Source organism: Procambarus clarkii, chromosome 50 (genome assembly GCF_040958095.1).
Source record: "Procambarus clarkii isolate CNS0578487 chromosome 50, FALCON_Pclarkii_2.0, whole genome shotgun sequence".
Lineage (NCBI taxonomy): Eukaryota > Metazoa > Arthropoda > Malacostraca > Decapoda > Cambaridae > Procambarus > Procambarus clarkii.
In genome coordinates, this window is record NC_091199.1 from 4791018 (window position 1) to 4810110 (window position 19093).

At 45.7% G+C, this 19093-nt stretch overlaps 1 protein-coding gene across 1 annotated transcript in view; it reads left to right on the top strand.

Annotated features, from left to right (window-relative positions):
- LOC123772757 (uncharacterized) overlaps positions 1 to 19093 on the top strand; it is a gene marked incomplete in the record, with an annotated part of 455577 nt that overhangs the window by 374613 nt on the left and 61871 nt on the right. The window contains 1 exon segment of the mRNA XM_069303388.1: positions 7635 to 7827. Coding sequence (XP_069159489.1) covers positions 7635 to 7827 — 193 coding nt within the window.

The window sequence follows — 19093 nt, forward strand, 5'->3', positions numbered from 1 at the left end:
GTCAGAGTGAATATAAGATAGCATAAAGTTCAGCCATGAAGATGCTAGTCTCTGGAGGCAGGAGACTAGCATCACATATAGGTTCCTGACCACACATGCAGGTGTGGTCAGGAAACATAACGAAGGGGACAACACTGACAGCAGACTTACACCCATCTGAGAAAACGGAAATGGAGCGGGAGTGTGAAGAAAAGTGTTCAAGGAAAAGGCGTTTTATAACCGTAGGAGGAGTAGAAGACTTTACCATGTGGGTCAAGGTCTTGCAAAATTGACCTCTCGGACTCTTTATGGAGGCAAAGATGGAATAACACAAGGAGAGATACTGCTAACATGAACTGTGAGAGAATTTTACAAGGGGACAATCGTACAGAAAAAAGGAATGTGGTGAAGGGGAACAGGGCCCACAGGAGGGGTAATGGTCAAAACACGACATAAGCGAGATTGAGAGTGTTGTTGGGACCGCGCAAAGTAGGCAAGACAGTAGTGATCACCGTGATTCTGAAGAGACAGGACTCCTGTTTCAGCTGACAGGCTCAGGGTGGTAGACGAACAAAAGGCACCAGAGCTGGTGTGTAAACTAGTATGGTGGGAGCATCAAGACAGCGAAGAGTCAAAGGAGAAGCGAAGGAGTAGGCGGGACAGTCATAATCAAAGTTTAGACAGTACGAGAGAGGAGTGAAAATAGAGAAGTGTGCGTCTATCAGGTTCCCAGGAAGTATGGGTGCAAGACTTTATATAAGGTTAGGAGGCCTGGTCGACGACCAGGCCGCGGGGACGCTAAGCCCCGGAAGCACCTCAAGGTAAACTCAAGGTAAGGTGTTTGCTCTAATGCCTTAGAGCATTCAACTTGAAGGTAAGATATATGAGGTGACTACGACAAGCGGGAGTCATAGATCAACCCCAAAAGTTTTGTAGAATCTTTAAAAGCAGAAGCAGACTACCTCAGAGTGACAGTGGTGGACGAAGAATGACCTGCTTCCGAGTAAAAGTCGTAGCACAAGTCTTAGTTGGAGAGAACTTGAAGCCATGATCGGTGGCCGAGGACAACACGGCATCAATCGTAAGTTGAAGCTGTCGGTATAATAAAGGGGAGTCATCAACCCGACCGAAGAATATGACATCTATTTGTACTCACCAATTTGTGTTTGCGCGGGTTGAACTCTGGGTCTTTGGTCCTGCCTCTCAACTGTCAATCAACTGGTGTACAGGTTCCTGAAGGAACAAGCGTTGTCTATGTTGACATGATCAACATTTTGGGCCGAAACAATTCCAGAATGAAGACCATTTAGAACAACCAGGAAAATGGAAGTGCTCACTATTCTACCTTGGGGAACGTCTTCATATTGTCGAAAGGAGACGAAGAAAGTAGTACCACGTCTCACTCTAAATGAACGACAAAAAAGGAGGCCTTGAAGGAAGAGATGGAGATTGCCATGAAGGCCAAAAGAGCGTAGTTAGGACAAAATATTGTATCTCCAGGTGGTGTCATAAGCTTTTTCCAGGTCAAAAAGAACTGCAACAACAGAGGTCTTCGCAGCAAAGACAGGACGAATGCAGACCTCAGAGTCCACTAAAACATTAGTCGTGCTGCAAAAGCCAAATAGAGAGGGGGGGGGGGGGAGAGGTGGTGATAATTTTCTAAAAATCTCGTCAGATGAACACTGACCATAGGCTTCTAAACTTTGGAAATGTAACGCGTAATGGCAATAGGACGAAAATCCTTAGGGGATGTCCTAGGGGATTTCCGAATAGGAAGAACAACCATCTCAAGCCAGTCCTCGGGGACTGACGGTGTCTCCCAAATACAGTTATAGATATTCAGCAAATATTAAAAAGTGTTTTGGTAGGGACACGAGTCTTATTTTCCTCGGCGTCACCCCTTTTATATAAAAGGAACCATCGGAAAGAGGAAGTGACGAAGTATCTCATAATGAATGCTGTATGAGCCCGTCGCTGTAAAACGCAGAGGGTCAGGCCAGACTGCAGTTCAAAAAGAGAGATAAGGTCATTATAGGGGAGCTGTAGGTGGGTGCTAAAGTCTTTGAGATGGGATTCGATAAAGGTAACGAAAGTAGGAGGAAGATGAGTATCGGAGCTGACTTTAGAAAAGTATGAACCCAGTTCGTTTACGACCAACACAGGATCTGACACAAAAGAACCATGGAGTGAAGGACGAGTGAGAAGTCTAGAACAAATATCCACAATCTTATCGATTTTATTTCAGACCTGAGTGAGAGGGGTGTCAGTAATGGTGGTGGTTTCTAGCTTTCACGCTTCTTGATCCTGAGGTTATCTTGAGATGATTTCAGGGCTTAGCGTCCCCGCAGCCCGGTCCTCGACCAGGCCTCCTTTTTGTTACCCATCCCCTGGAAGCAATCCATAGCAGCTGTTTAACTCCCAGGTACCTATTTACTGATAGGTGAACAGGTGCATCAAGGTTAAAGAAACTCTGCCCATTTGTTTCCGCCTCTGCTGGAGAGCGAACCCGGAATCTCAGGACTACGAATCCCGAGCACTGTCCACACAGCCGTCAGGCCTCGCTTAGCCTATGGTCCTATGGGCCACTGCACTCGTCTTCTGAAATGAAACAAATGAATCTGGTATCTATCAGCGTCGGTGTATCTTCCAGGCTGCCTGCTTAATAATACACTTTTGCGTTCTGGGCAAGAGTGCGCCAGACTACCTCAAGGTGGTCCAGGCGTTTTCCGGAAGGGCGTGACAGCACTGAAATGTGTACTCTTTTTCAGTTTTGTCATCTCAATTTTCGTTGTATGTCATTCATTTTGGTATCAAAATGTTTGCAATGAAATTCCCTACAGGAGTATATGCATATAAGGTCCAAAAGCCCGGCGCACCTCACCCACAGCAAAGCCAAAAATTGGCCAAGCGTTACCCGTGAGCGAGCACCCATCGGCACATCTGCAACACCCACTCATAAATGTATTTACTGTTTTCAAGTTTCTTACCTCAATTTTCACTTCAGTTTGCAATAGAATGGAAAGATGTTGGCGCACATTTTAAACCCAGTCCCATAAAGATCGGATAAAATCTTGAGTTTTAATAAATATTTAAATTTTTAACGTTAGCTACATCTCTAAGAAACATCTGCAGAGTTATTTGTGGACGTCATCTCCGTCCCTAAGGAACGACAGTGTTAAGGTGTACAGCCCGAGCACAGTCCGAATTCCACCAAGGGGGACGCACTTCCACATACAATGAGAGGAATAGCAAGGATCAGAGGGCAGCGTCGAATAAGGTGTCATGAAAAAGGAGTAAGGCATAAGAGAGGGGCAGGTCAGCTAGGTCAGAAAGAGCAGCGTTGAGATTGAACAGACTCCAGTCAACCTTTTCAAACCTCCACCGAGATAATGAAAGAGGAGCGCGGAAAGAAAAGAAGGTTACTAGGATAGGAGGTGACTGTAATGGAGGTCATCAAGAACCCTCCATGTCAGGTGTATATATAGAAGAGGAGCAGAAAGAAAGAAAAAGACATGAAAAGTGTGAGTACAAAAGTCAACATGAGTAGATTTGCCAGAATTCAGGAAAGATAACGGAGATAACAAAAGGTTGAAGAAGGCAACCTCAGGTAGCTGACCGATCATTGCCTCATAGACCATCCCGACCGTTAACATCTGTGGAGAGGAAGGCAGGCTCCGGTAATGAGTCCAACACGGGCAGGCTCCGGTAATGAGTCCAACACGGGCAGGCTCCGGTAATGAGTCCAACACGGGCAGGCTCCGGTAATGAGTCCAACACGGGCAGGCTCCGGTAATGAGTCCAACACGGGCAGGCTCCGGTAATGAGTCCAACACGGGCAGGCTCCGGTAATGAGTCCAACACGGGCAGGCTCCGGTAATGAGTCCAACACGGGCAGGCTCCGGTAATGAGTCCAACACGGGCAGGCTCCGGTAATGAGTCCAACACGGGCATGCCCCGGTAATGAGTCCAACACGGGCAGGCTCCGGTAATGAGTCCAACACGGGCAGGCTCCGGTAATGAGTCCAACACGGGCAGGCTCCGGTAATGAGTCCAACACGGGCATGCCCCGGTAATGAGTCCAACACGGGCATGCCCCGGTAATGAGTCCAACACGGGCATGCCCCGGTAATGAGTCCAACACGGGCAGGCTCCGGTAATGAGTCCAACACGGGCAGGCTCCGGTAATGAGTCCAACACGGGCATGCCCCGGTAATGAGTCCAACACGGGCATGCCCCGGTAATGAGTCCAACACGGGCATGCCCCGGTAATGAGTCCAACACGTGTTTATGATCAAGAATAAAAAGCTGAATATGTGGGGAAGATAAATGGAAGAGACTGTACCATTTACTCACAAAGATATGGCCAGAAGAGCAAAGACTGTTCGACGGAAAAAGCAGGAGTTGAAAAGAGAAAGGAACAACCACAGAAGTGATCAGGACGAGCGCCGAGCATCGGCTCCTGGAGACAGACGCAAAACCGTGAAAACTGTGAGAACAGAAGTTGCAGTTCAGGGAAATTGGCATAAAAATCATTTATATTATATTGAAGAACAGAGACAAGAACAGATAAACTAGGAAAAAGAAAGAGAAAGAAAAACTAAGGCAAAGAACAGTAAATTGGGCAGGATCCGCGAGAAGTTTACTGAAATCTGGGTATTTAGGTAAATCTAGCAAAGATGGTATAGGCGAGAGGGTGGCAGGAAGGGGTATAGGCAAACTGACATGCTCTGGTGTGGAAGGATGAGAAGGCACTGGGGATGAGCGGTCAATCAGCAGCAACCTCTGGATCATGGACACCACCAGGAGTTTCCATCGTGATGTCGGCTGACTCCGTGTCCGAGATGAGAGATGTGCAGACAGAGTCGGAAGTGGAGAGTGGGGGGGGGTTGGATGTTACCTTTTTTACCCACTAAGAAGGACGAAAGAGAGGAACCAGGTTTACGTTTCTGACTGCGAGACACAAGCGTGTCAGTAGCAACATAAGGTACAACAGCCTCTACAGTCTCAGGTAGCGAGGGAGAATGAGAGCGAATGTCTGGAAGAAGGATGGATATTGGCCCAGGATGGACTCTTGTTGGGGAAAGTCTAAGGACAGAAGGAAAGGCTGAGAAGAAAAATGGTGACTAAAGGTGAAGGAGATCACAGTGGATAGAGATGACGGAGGAGGTCGGGTAGTTACACTAAGACAGAAGGCAGCAGATGACTGGCAAGTAAGGGTGGAGATACCGGTCAGTGAACCACAAGGAACACCCGTAAGTTGAGATCACCGAACAGCAGAAGGCAGCTGGTGGAGGTGTGGGGTTTATGGCCTGGAAACAATTGCAGGAGAGATAAAGGGAAGAAGGGTGGGGAGAAGTGCCGGTGTGATGTACGAGCACATGTCATGTCGGAGAAAGGGGTAAGATGGCGAACCAGACTTGTTGCGTTGGGAAAAAATATACATTCATTATATTTTAAGTCGAGGATGGGTTGTTCAAATTAATGGTGCACGCATGTGTGGGAGAAGACAGGCTGGGCCTCACTGTACTTAATGCAGCAAGCTTGCAGAGAAGAACACTGTCTTAGAATAACAAAGGTCTCCACACAAGGAGCAAAGCTATATCTCACTAGTGATCTTCAAGAGACTATGTCCAAATTTCCAACACCTACTGCAGGGGCGAGGAGATGGGATGTACTTCTGAACGGTGTATCTGGCCCCAGCAAGAATTTCAGGAGATGGGAGCATCCTACTATTATAAGTGATATTACGAATATGAAGAGGACAAAGATGATGTCACTCAAATCATTTCAAGGTCGCAAGGTAAGGCAGTCTTTGAGGTCACGACCATCAGGTACAACATGGTGCAGGAGGAACAAGAGTGCCAATGATGGCATCAAGAGGATGTTTTGAGACACTCAAACCAGTCTCACCAAGATAGGACAAAGTAGCCATGCAAGCGGCCGCCTCCAGAGAGGGGACAACAACTACACGTACCAGTCTAAGTGTGGTTAAAATTAACCTGGCAATCCACTGAGTCACCCAAATGTTTGTGGATATGCAGGCCCAGATATGGGGCCTAATGATCTTAGGGACAAAGATCAAAATACTTAGTCCATGTAGCTGGGCTGAACAAATCCTGGAACATAACAGGTGAAGCAGAGAGGAGGCATGTGTAATTGTGGTGATGGCGTCAAGGACCCCCACAAAGGAGGGGGGATGAACGGAGTTGTTTTTACAATGGAAGGAGCCACACCAGGGGACGAGGTAGCCACACCAGGGGACGAGATAACCACTCCAGGGGACGAGGTAGCCACACCAGGGGACGAGGTAGCCACACCAGGAGGCTTGAAAGTCAACCCAGCAACAGAAGTGGGATGGGAGCGGGGAGGATCAGTAGGGGTAATCAGAGATAAAGTCCCTGGATGCAGTGTGGCCGGGGCTATGGAACCTGTACTTCCATCATGGTCCAACCAGGCCCCTGATGAACCAGCCCGTCCTCCTAAGGTTTCCCAACGTCAAGAAAACGGTCAAATTAAAGTGCCTTCTCCTAACCTACCAGAGGACCCAAAATATAAAACATGAAGACAGTACGTCACTTTTACGAGCCGCTTCCATTTTGTAGTACGACGATTTTTGGCCTTATGTAATGCATACAATCGAAATGCGACGTTCTTTGTAAGAGGACACGTTGGATGAAAACGGGCCTGGTCGTCTACCCCACAAGTCTTTAATGAGAAAAATGAGGGTCTGAAGCCTGCACAAAACGATCACAAAATATCGTCCACGACGCCCCCACACCCACCATGGAGCCACAATTAAAGGACAGGGAACCCCACAATACAGCGCCATCCCAGGAGTCCATCCTGGATATACAGCCAACAATCGTTACCTTAAGAACCGTCAGTCCATCGAGATTCGGTTCAGCATCGAAGACAGTGTAAGATAAAAGCTTCCCCATCGGTCGACCACGTCAGGTACTCCAGGTCTACGGGCTGAAGAGTGACGCCCCAACTCGCCCTCCATCAGAACTGTTCCGAGTTCAAATATTCATTCATTTAACCTTCCGTTCTGATGGAGGGTGAGTTGGGGCGGCACTCTTCAGGTAGACTTGGAGTCCTAAGGTAGCCTCATTCAGAGAGTAGAATTGAAACACGAAGAGAAAATGCATCCAGCAAAATTAGTGAAGATGGCTGCAGGAGCACAAGGCTAAAAAAAGGCATGAAAAGCCATCCTGTCGAACATCACACTCCAACAGCCACCCACTAACACCCCTCACGACGACAACGGCCTGGACATTGATGGCGATAGTAGCTTTAAGAATTCGTAGGAGTGTGGAGAAAGTCATAGGAGCGTGACAAAATGTATTAGGAACATTGCAAAACGTCATAGGAGGTTATCTTAAGATGATTTCGGGGCTTTAGTGTCCCCGTGGCCCGGTCCTCGACCAGGCCTCCACCCTCAGGAAGGAGCCCGTGACAGCTGACTAACACCCAGGTACCTATTTTACTGCTAGGTAACAGGGGCATAGGGTGAAAGCCTCATATAGCCTCAAATTACCCTAAGGAGCATAGGGTAATTTTCTAAGATTCTAAAAACAAAACGTAATAGTGGAGGAAGGAGACATAGAATGTCGCGGGTACTAAGATCATCAACTAACCATTGTCTCTCCCGGCAGGCACGTCAAAATCCCAGCACTGAACGACTCGCAGTACATCGGGATGAGCGTCTACAACGTGGTCATCACGTCCATCATCGTCATCGTCGCCGCCAACATTATCGGGGAGAGAACCACCCTCGCCTACGTCATCATCACCACCCTCATCTTCACCTCCACCACCACCACGCTCTGCCTCCTCTTTATTCCCAAGGTCAGACCTCATCACCACCAAACCACTTTGATTACACCTGATGCCTCTGTTCGCCTTGCAGTAAATAGGTACCCGGGAGTTGGGTGGCATTTGCGGGAAGGTCAGTTGTTGGCCAAAGGCTGGTTTGCTTGTACCGCCTTGGGTGGTACAGTTACTGTACCACCCAAGGCGGTCACTCCAGAAGGTGCCGTAAGTTATGGAACATGTGTGTGCTGCCAAGAACAACATTCAATATACCACTGCTCCAATTATCCTGATGGTGACGTATGTGTAAAGCGACTCAGAAAGTTGCAAAACTGCACGAGGTGCCTCAGAAAACACAACACCAACACCTGTGAGACCCAATTACACACCTGTAATAGGTGCAACAAGGGTCAGCATCAAGCAGCATTGTGCAGGGACACCTAAATAAATTCTCCAAACCCAAAGCTGGAAGATAACATGAATAAATCCACAAGAGCTGTGATGAGGGTTCGAACTTATGTCCAGGATGACCCCAGATGCGCCTTAATCGACTGAGCCACGACATGGTTAAAAGAATTGCAACCCACAGTCTCTCCAAGACACAAACCGGGGTTTTACACAATTCCCCCATGCACCTGGGTTCTATCAACAAGCTGTTCTACCTCTTCGCCCGTACTTCAATACATAGAAATCACACTAGCGTGATTTATCAAATGAATAAATCCATAAGGGCCGTGATATTGTGTAAAACCCTGGTTTGTGTCTCGGAGAGGCTGCAGGATCCGTATGAAAGCAGTAGCAATCCCGGTTGCAATTCTTATACCATGTCGTGGCGCAGTCGATTAAGGCGCGTCTGGGATCATCCTGGACGTAAGTTCGAACCCTCTTCCCGGTCCTTGTGGACTTATTCATTTGATATATCACGCTAGTGTGATTTCTGTGTGTATTCCTACTACCGTACAGTATTGCAAGGTGCGATAGAATATCAGTGTGCTATCGACAAAGTTAAGAAATAATGCAACTTTGCCTACTGCCCAACTTACCATCAAAACTAAGAGGACCAGGGTCAAAACCCGAGGGTTGTTTGACCAAGGGTCCCAGAGAACATTTAATACATAATTCTCACCCAAAAGGTGGTAGATAATCTACAATTAAGCCTGTAACTTGGTGAAATTCAATATAACACGGGGTTCCTGGCTGATACAGGACCTCAAGTCAACCAGGTGGCGCAACCATTAGAACGTTTAGGCGGCTATGTCCGTCAAGTACCACCCATCATGGTGGATTCAATTCCAACAGACCTAAGAGCCACTACCAAAATTCCTGAGAAATAGGGAAATAAAAACTGGCAGATACAATTAAGTCTGATCACCTCATCGACACAGGAATGCTTGTAAGTGCAGACTACAACAAATTCATCATTAGCCAAACTAAAAATTAGAGGATAAACCTGTTAAATTCTGCAGGAGGCAAGTTACTCAGACCCAGTATTAAGCCTGAAAAAGCCTATCCCAGCAAACAAACAATTCAAATATAAATTTTAATGTGTCAGCTGAATATAAAACTCCAATACAAACATAGTAGGAGAACACAGCTGACTATATCAACAGAGGTTGATTTTGTCATCATCATATAAAGCTGAAGATGAGCTCATGAAGCCTCTGTAACAAATCAGTGACCGGGAGCCTAATCAACTACAAGTCACTGCAACCAATGTCACTGATGCCACTGCTGTCTCAGAGCCGTCACTGACTTTAAAGATTGAGCACATTCAATCCTTTGAATCAAATACACCAAAATAAATTACTAATTTTATCAGCAAAAATAAACTCCAGCAAATAAGAACAATGGAGCAAAGCTGACTATATAAATCCGACGACTGATGTTGATACAATTATTATTAGCAGAGATGCCTAACCAGATGAGATGCCAGAGATGCCCTGGGCCTCGGTGGCTATTCAGTGACCAGTTGCCTGAACAAGTCACAAGTCACTGATCCCACTGCAGTCCCAGAATCATATTTGACTGTAGTAATTGATCACACTCAGTCCTCTGGGTTAAAAAAAATAATTAATCTAGAAATTTAGCATTGCAAGAGTTAGCAGGAAAATGAAATTGCCTAGAGACTTCCCCGCCCTGCAACTCTAGTATGGGACATCCGTCCTGTACAAACTGATGCAAAAATGTGCAACTACTAATATCAAATGAATCTAACAATTCTGAGTAGTAGTATCAGTGCTCGCCAGTTCTAAATAGTGGACTCTGGCTAAAGGAATCATGGAAAGGAGTAAAGGAATCATCGAAAGGTAAAGGAATCTGTCGGAAAAAATCGACACAATTTACTAACTTTCAATACAATAAGCAGATAATATTGCTGCTGATTTTGTGATAAATTAACACCAAACTATTTTCTTTAACCATGCAAAGAACTTTAGAATTGTGGAATTTTCCCCGAGAAAAAACGGGATATTGTTGTCCCGTCACCAGAATATTCTTCATTAAATATTAATTCATCAGTTAAAACACCAGTCTAGGGATTAAAATTTATAAAAAAAAGTATTTTTTATAACTGGATCTAATAAAATAAAAAATAAAATCAACATCTTCCTCACTTTGTCTATAAATGGACAGAAAATTTAACCGATTTCTAGTGGCGTCACTTGATCGTGGAAGGAGAGAGCGCCATTGTGAATTGAGAAAACCGTCCGTGGACACCCAACATGCAGTGTTGTCAGTACTCCCAAACCCTGAGTCATGATGGCGTCAATGTGTTACAGCGACCTCACCAATTACAGGGAGTACCTTCTTTCCGGTTTGAATTAATTTTCTGTATTAGAAGACCTGATAATAATAATTCTTAATTTCAACCCGGTTATGAGGCGGGCGACCACCCAAAAATGGGTAAGCCTCTCGTAATAATTTAATTATAATCAGTGTCACACTATGTCTGTTATTAGCATGTTATTGCATTTGTTATGGCGTATAATTCCAGCAGGTAACCTTTGACGACCCGAAGAAATTAGCAGTACAACCTGGTACAACACGTGATACGTGTTGATGCTATAGCCTGGTACAGTACGTGGCACATGATAATGCTATAGCCTGGTACAGTACGTGGCACATGATGATGCTATAGCCTGGTGCAACACTTGATGATATTATAGCCTGGTACAACACATGATGATGCTATAGCCTGGTACAACACGGGATGATGCTATAGCCTGGTACAACACGTGATGATGCTATAGCCTGGTACAACAGGTGATGATGCTATATCCTGGTACAACACGTGATGATGCTATAGCCTGGTACAACACGTGATGATGCTATTGCCTGGTACAACACGTGATGATGCTATAGCCTGGTACAACACGTGATGATGCTATAGCCTGGTACAATACGTGATGATGCTATATCCTGGTACAACACGTGATGATGCTATAGCCTGGTACAACACGTGATGATGCTATAGCCTGGTACAACACGTGATGATGCTATATCCTGGTACAACACGTGATGATGCTATAGCCTGGTACAACAGGTGATGATGCTATAGCCTGGTACAACAGGTGATGATGCTATAGCCTGGTACAACACGTGATGATGCTATAGCCTGGTACAACACGTGATGATGCTATAGCCTGGTACAACACGTGATGATGCTATAGCCTGGTACAACACGTGATTAAGCTATAGCCTGGTACAACACATGATGCTATAGCCTGGTACAACACATGATGCTATAGCCTGGTACAACACGTGATGATGCTATAGCCTGGTACAACACGTGATTAAGCTATAGCCTGGTACAACACATGATGCTATAGCCTGGTACAACACGTGTTGATGCTATAGCCTGGTACAACACGTGATGATGATATAGCCTGGTACAACACATGATGTTATAGCCTGGTACAACACATGATGCTATAGCCTGGTACAACACATGATGCTATAGCCTGGTACAACACATGATGCTATAGCCTGGTACAACACGTGATGCTATTGCCTGGTACAACGTGATGATGCTATAGCCTGGTACAACACGTGATGATGCTATAGCCTGGTACAACACGTGATGATGCTATAGCCTGGTACAACACGTGATGATGCTATAGCCTGGTACAACACGTGATGATGCTATAGCCTGGTACAACACGTGTTGATGCTATAGCCTGGTACAACACGTGTTGATGCTATAGGCTGGTACAACACGTGATGATGCTATAGCCTGGTACAACACGTGATGATGCTATAGCCTGGTACAACACGTGATGATGCTATAGCCTGGTACAACACGTGATGATGCTATAGCCTGGTACAACACGTGATGATGCTATAGCCTGGTACAACACGTGATGATGCTATAGCCTGGTACAACACGTGATGATGCTATAGCCTGGTACAACACGTGATGATGCTATAGCCTGGTACAACACGTGATGATGCTATAGCCTGGTACAACACGTGATGATGCTATAGCCTGGTACAACACGTGATGATGCTATAGCCTGGTACAACACGTGATGATGCTATAGCCTGGTACAACACGTGATGATGCTATAGCCTGGTACAACACGTGATGATGCTATAGCCTGGTACAACACGTGATTAAGCTATAACCTGGTACAACACATGATGCTATAGCCTGGTACAACACGTGTTGATGCTATAGCCTGGTACAACACGTGATGATGCTATAGCCTGGTACAACGTGTTGATGCTATAGCCTGGTACAACACGTGATGATGATATAGCCTGGTACAACACGTGATGATGCTATAGCCTGGTACAACACGTGATGATGCTATAGCCTGGTACAACACATGATGCTATAGCCTGGTACAACACATGATGCTATAGCCTGGTACAACACATGATGCTATAGCCTGGTACAACACATGATGCTATAGCCTGGTACAACACATGATGCTATAGCCTGGTACAACACATGATGCTATAGCCTGGTACAACACATGATGCTATAGCCTGGTACAACACATGATGCTATAGCCTGGTACAACACATGATGCAATAGCCTGGTACAACACATGATGCTATAGCCTGGTACAACACATGATGCTATAGCCTGGTACAACACGTGATGAAGCTATAGCCTGGTGCAACACATGATGCTATAGCCTGGTACAACACATGATGCTATAGCCGGGTACAACACATGATGCTATAGCCTGGTACAACACATGATGCTATAGCCTGGTACAACACATGATGCTATAGCCTGGTACAACACATGATGCTATAGCCTGGTACAACACATGATGCTATAGCCTGGTACAACACATGATGCTATAGCCTGGTACAACACATGATGCTATAGCCTGGTACAACACGTGATGAAGCTATAGCCTGGTACAACACATGATGCTATAGCCTGGTACAACACGTGATGAAGCTATAGCCTGGTACAACACATGCTATAGCCTGGTACAACACGTGATGAAGCTATAGCCTGGTACAACACATGATGCTATAGCCTGGTACAACACGTGATGAAGCTATAGCCTGGTACAACACATGCTATAGCCTGGTACAACACGTGTTGATGCTATAGCCTGGTACAACACATGCTATAGCCTGGTACAACACGTGATGAAGCTATAGCCTGGTACAACACATGATGCTATAGCCTGGTACAACACATGAAGCTATAGCCTGGTACAACACATGCTATAGCCTGGTACAACACGTGTTGATGCTATAGCCTGGTACAACACATGCTATAGCCTGGTACAACACGTGATGAAGCTATAGCCTGGTACAACACATGATGCTATAGCCTGGTACAACACGTGATGAAGCTATAGCCTGGTACAACACATGCTATAGCCTGGTACAACACGTGTTGATGCTATAGCCTGGTACAACACATGCTATAGCCTGGTACAACACGTGATGAAGCTATAGCCTGGTACAACACATGATGCTATAGCCTGGTACAACACGTGATGAAGCTATAGCCTGGTACAACACATGCTATAGCCTGGTACAACACATGAAGCTATAGCCTGGTACAACACATGATGCTATAGCCTGGTACAACACATGATGCTATAGCCTGGTACAACACATGAAGCTATAGCCTGGTACAACACATGAAGCTATAGCCTGGTACAACACATGATGCTATAGCCTGGTACAACACATGATGCAATAGCCTGGTACAACACATGATGCTATAGCCTGGTACAACACATGATGCTATAGCCTGGTACAACACATGAAGCTATAGCCTGGTACAACACATGATGCTATAGCCTGGTACAACACATGATGCAATAGCCAGGTACAACACGTGTTGATGCTATAGCCTGGTACAACACGTGATGAAGCTATAGCCTGGTACAACACGTGATGAAGCTATAGCCTGGTACAACACGTGATGATGCTATAGCCTGGTACAACACATGATGCAATAGCCAGGTACAACACGTGTTGATGCTATAGCCTGGTACAACACGTGATGAAGCTATAGCCTGGTACAACACATGATGCTATAGCCTGGTACAACACGTGATGAAGCTATAGCCTGGTACAACACATGATGCTATAGCCTGGTACAACACGTGATGAAGCTATAGCCTGGTACAACACGTGATGAAGCTATAGCCTGGTACAACACGTGATGATGCTATAGCCTGGTACAACACATGATGCAATAGCCTGGTACAACACGTGTTGATGCTATAGCCTGGTACAACACATGATGCTATAGCCTGGTACAACACATTATGCTATAGCCTGGTACAACACATGATGCTATAGCCTGGTACAACACGTGATGAAGCTATAGCCTGGTACAACACGTGATGATGCTATAGCCTGGTACAACACATGATGCAATAGCCAGGTACAACACGTGTTGATGCTATAGACTGACCCACAAGGACAATCAGTTTGTGTGACCTTTCGTGTCCATGAGAGGTTGACCAGGGCCACGTTCTACAATACAGCTAAACTGTCTTTGTCTAAAATATTAAACATTGTAGTCTAACCCAATTGTAGCAAAATTCTTTTTCCTAATTAATTTCTGGTAGGCTATATAATTCCCCCCCCCCCCCCCCCAACGTGCGTAGCAAGCGTCTTGTAAGAAATTTTAATATCATCCACACCACAGACTCATACACTCTGCTATAGGTATAAATAAATTAACAAATAAATTATAATTAAATTAAAAATAATTAAATAAATTAATACTTGTAATTCAAACAATTATTAAAATCCCACGAAACAGTTTTCCCCACCACAGACCACCACTACAACCACAGACCACCACTACTACCACAGACCACCACTACAACCACAGACCACCACTACAACCACAGACCACCACTACAACCACAGACCACCACTACTACCACAGACCACCACTACAACCACAGACCACCACTACTACCACAGACCACCACTACAACCACAGACCACCACTACAACCACAGACCACCACTACAACCACAGACCACCACTACTACCACAGACCACCACTACAACCACAGACCACTACTACAACCACAGACCACCACTACAACCACATACAACAACTACTACCACAGACCACCACTACAACCACATACAACAACTACAACCACAGACCACCACTACAACCACAGACCACCACTACTACCACAGACCACCACTACAACCACAGACCACCACTACAACCACAGACCACCACTACAACCACATACAACAACTACAACCACAGACCACCACTACAACCACAGACCACCACTACAACCACAGACCACCACTACAACCACATACAACAACTACAACCACAGACCACCACTACAACCACAGACCACCACTACAACCACAGACCACCACTACAACCACATACAACAACTACAACCACAGACCACCACAACAACCACAGACCACCACTACAACCACAGACCACCACTACAACCACAGACCACCACTACAACCACAGACCACCACTACAACCACATACAACAACTACTACCACAGACCACCACTACAACCACAGACCACCACTACAACCACAGACCACCACTACAACCACAGACCACCACCACTACCACAGACCACCACTACAACCACAGACCACCACTACAACCACAGACCACCACCACTACCACAGACCACCACTACAACCACAGACCACCACCACTACCACAGACCACCACCACTACCACAGACCACCACTACAACCACAGACCACCACTACAACCACAGACCACCACTACAACCACAGACCACCACTACAACCACAGACCACCACTACAACCACAGACCACCACTACAACCACAGACCACCACCACTACCACAGACCACCACTACAACCACAGACCACCACCACTACCACAGACCACCACTACAACCACAGACCACCACTACAACCACAGACCACCACTACAACCACAGACCACCACCACTACCACAGACCACCACCACTACCACAGACCACCACTACAACCACAGACCACCACTTGTTGGATATTTCCAACATCGAATACAGCATTGTTGTATTCTCATTACTTATTACTAACCATATTAATATTGTATTAAGTAAAATTAACAACTCATAGAATTCTCCTGTACTAATAATTCATCTGTGCATTAGGCTAGAATTCTCACGTCACCTGACGCCAGTATTGCGTCAGATTTCTTTACAGTAAAACACATTATATTCAATTTGTGTGAGAATTAAATACGATTCTCCCATAATTAAAGCATTCTGTATGACAACTGATTGCAGACGAATTGTTCTCTAACTAAAAGCCGAATAGAGCGTTAGAATTATACCGTCTACCTCGCGATAGTGTTAACGTCATCAATGAATGCCATGGGGAGACATTAATTCCTCTCCCTTCTATATTTACTATTCTTAAATAGTTAAATAATAATATTTCGTTCCTCTAAATAATAAACCCGTCCAGTCTTTAGAGTTTCAAGCGCGAATGCGAGAAATATTAATGTTCAAGACAATAATTTGTGTCATGAACGTCGACTCGGCGTGGGTTGGGGGACGCCATCCTCAGTCGGTACGCGGACACGTGCAGAGCCGGAAGGAGGCAGAACTGTACTTACCGTACTCATAAACGACGCCATTGCCCAGCAAATTGGGCAGGTGTTATTCATCCGCAGATGAAAGCCGCCACTGTGAGGCGTGAACGACCTTGCAGATAATATCTTCAACTAGTGCTGGTGTTAAAGGAGGGACCCTAGACTTGGTTCCTGACGACACGTGATCAGCCAGCTTGAAACGCATCAATCCAGGATAGGTTCACCGGAGCCTGGGATGCGAGATTACGGCAATCTTAATACTTATACAGTGCCCACAGCTAAGTACCCTTTATTTGATGCATCATTTACAGGTTTAATAATAGCGGGGTGATTGCGCGTCACGCGGCGAGATAACACCTAATAACAGGTGATTAGAATTCCATCTGTAGATATCAATAATCTTGAATATTAATTGAGTAGTTAAATCAATTGCTACTGGTAGTTATTTATCTTGCAGCTCGAGAGACGAATTCCTCATGCTGTCTTCTCCATGTTAACCGTGCCATCCGTCAGTGTACCAGACTTGGAGATTAAGAGGACTTCCAGGGTTATCTAAAGGAACCTACTACAAGCTAAGGCTTATTTCTTTTTCCCATATTCTAACAATTTGATACATTCAGAATGTTCAACATAATGTGTGATTTACTGTAACTCATTGCTATGCTCATATTCATGTTCTTCTTTATATGAATAATATTATATTCAGCATTATTTATAGGATTAGATTATTATTAATTGAATTAGTGAACGAACCACACTGATTCCTGGACGTACTGACCTCCAGTAATAACCCCCCAATGTAGGTGTTTGAGGTTTGTTTCTTTAATAATACAGCCCATTAATTATTCTTATGATCATACTTTCTAGTCATATCCATAGTCACTGGTTTTCTCTAGAATTTTATCTAATGATCTGAAATTCTCAGTTTCCCTCTTTACTTTAAGAGCGGGTGGTCCTTCGTAATTTAATTTATTACTTTAATTATTAATTAATCAGAATCAAGCCCAAATATCCCACAACCACAGACCACCACTACATCGACAGACCACCACTACTACCACAGACGACCACTACTACCACAGACCACCACTATTACCACAGACCACCACTACCACCGCAAACCACCATTACTACCACAGACCACCACTACTACCACAGACCACCACTACAACCACAGACCACCACTACTACCACAGACCACCACTACTACCACAGACCACCACTACTACCACAGACGACCACTACTACCACAGACCACCACTATTACCACAGACCACCACTACCACCGCAAACCACCATTACTACCACAGACCACCACTACTACCACAGACCACCACTACAACCACAGACCACCACTACTACAACCACAGACCACCACTACATCGACAGACCACCACTACTACCACAGACCACCACTATTACCACAGACCACCACTACCACCGCAAACCACCATTACTACCACAGACCACCACTACTACCACAGACCACCACTACAACCACAGACCACCACTACTACAACCACAGACCACCACTACTACCACAGACCACCACTACTACCACAGACCACCACTACCACCGCAAACCACCATTACTACCACAGACCACCACTACAACCATAGACCACCACTACTACAACCACAGACCACCACCACTACCACAGACCACCACCACTACCACAGACCACCACTACTACCACAGACCACCACTACTACCACAGACCACCACCACTACCACAGACCACCACTACTACCACAGACCACCACTACTACCACAGACCATCACTACTACCACAGACCACTTCAACCACAGACCACCACTACTACCACAGACCACCACTACCACCACAGACCACCACTAATACCACAGACCACCACTACTACCACAGACCACCACTACCACCACAGACCACCACTACTACCACAGACCACCACTACAACCACAGACCACCACTACCACCACAGACCATCACTACTACCACAGACCACCACTACAACCACAGACCACCACTACCACCACAGACCATCACTACCACCACAGACCACCACTACAACCACAGACCATCACTACTACCACAGACCACCACTACTACCACAGACCACCACTACTACCACAGACCACCACTACTACCACAGACCACCACTACTACCACAGACCACCACTACTACCACAGACCACCACTACTACCACAGACCACCACTACTACCACAGACCACCACTACTACCACAGACCACCACTACCACAGACCACC